General features: G+C 38.4%; 1 protein-coding gene across 1 annotated transcript in view; it reads left to right on the top strand.

The window, feature by feature from the left end:
- LOC104491674 (telomerase reverse transcriptase-like) overlaps positions 1-1,181 on the top strand; it is a gene marked incomplete at its 5' end in the record, with an annotated part of 11,418 nt that overhangs the window by 1,090 nt on the left and 9,147 nt on the right. Inside the window, one exon of the mRNA XM_010134131.1 lies at positions 895-966. Coding sequence (XP_010132433.1) covers positions 895-966 — 72 coding nt within the window. The remainder of the gene's footprint in view (positions 1-894; positions 967-1,181) is intronic.

Raw genomic sequence — 1,181 nt, forward strand, 5'->3', positions numbered from 1 at the left:
ACTAGTAGTAGAGCTCTTCTCATAGGCTTTAGGATGCTGTGATGATATGCATCTAAACAACTGTCTCTTCTTTCAAAGGGTGTTGTTTATACATACTGAATTATGAAACTGATTCAGAAGAACGTGCTCTTTAATATAGCAGCTCTTTTTACATAGAGCAAATTTTAGAATGTTACTTAGGTGTCTATTGAATGATTGTGATAGTTTCATTTGGCCTTTAAGTCAAAAAAATAACCTGGCTATTGACTTGGTTAGGCAGAGGTGCAGCCCATCTCATCATAGTGATGGCAGTACTCCTGCTTTGAAGAGGAGACTGGACAAGATCATCTCCAGAGCTTCCTCTCTATGATCTATGAGGCAAGATTTATCAGAAAAGCATGAACACACTTAGGGCCTGAATTCTGTTGAGAAAGAAAATACTGGCCTTTATGGTGGTAGATGATGCTCTGTTTTAGATTCGAGTTACAGCTTCACAAACAAGATGTTACACAGTGAATGAGGATACAGGGTTAGGGCACATCAAGAATTTGGTATCTGCGTGTGTACTTGGTATCGCACCTCCTTGCCTTGTCTTGTGGATTAAGATACTGCAAATTCTCCCTTAGAAAAATGTAAAACCCTGCATCCGAAAAGCTGCTGTGGAGTCGCTTGTGTGCTGTAAATTCCTGTCCTGTTTCATGTAGCTGGCCCCTTTGCTTTCTTTTTTTTTTTTTCATTAACTTTTAGGAAAGAGGCAGAAATGAGAATTTCTTCATGAGACTCGATTTAGAGATCATATTGACCTCTACCTTCTTGTGAATTAGAACAGGCGTGTTGTTGCTCTGAAGAGTATGACAAAAATTTGAAAATATTACATACAAAAAAACCCTAACATCAGTTTCTTCTTGATTACAGAGTCCTAATACGTCTCATTGATGACTTTTTGCTGGTTACACCACATTTAATGCAGGCAAGAGCTTTTCTAAGGTATGCTATTAAAGACACAGTCTTCAGAGTAATAAGCATTAACACCATTTAGGTTGTTCTTTTTCATCTTTATACATGCTTGTACATATGTGTATTTGTTTTACGGGTAATTAATCAAGGGCAGTTTCGGAGTCCTTGCTGGTAGCCTGTGCTTGGGAAGAATCCTAATAGCTACGTTCTTGATGGACAACTAACAATCCATTGCAGCTCAGGCG

Source organism: Buceros rhinoceros, unplaced genomic scaffold, assembly GCF_000710305.1.
Source record: "Buceros rhinoceros silvestris isolate BGI_N320 unplaced genomic scaffold, ASM71030v1 scaffold7274, whole genome shotgun sequence".
NCBI lineage: Eukaryota > Metazoa > Chordata > Aves > Bucerotiformes > Bucerotidae > Buceros > Buceros rhinoceros.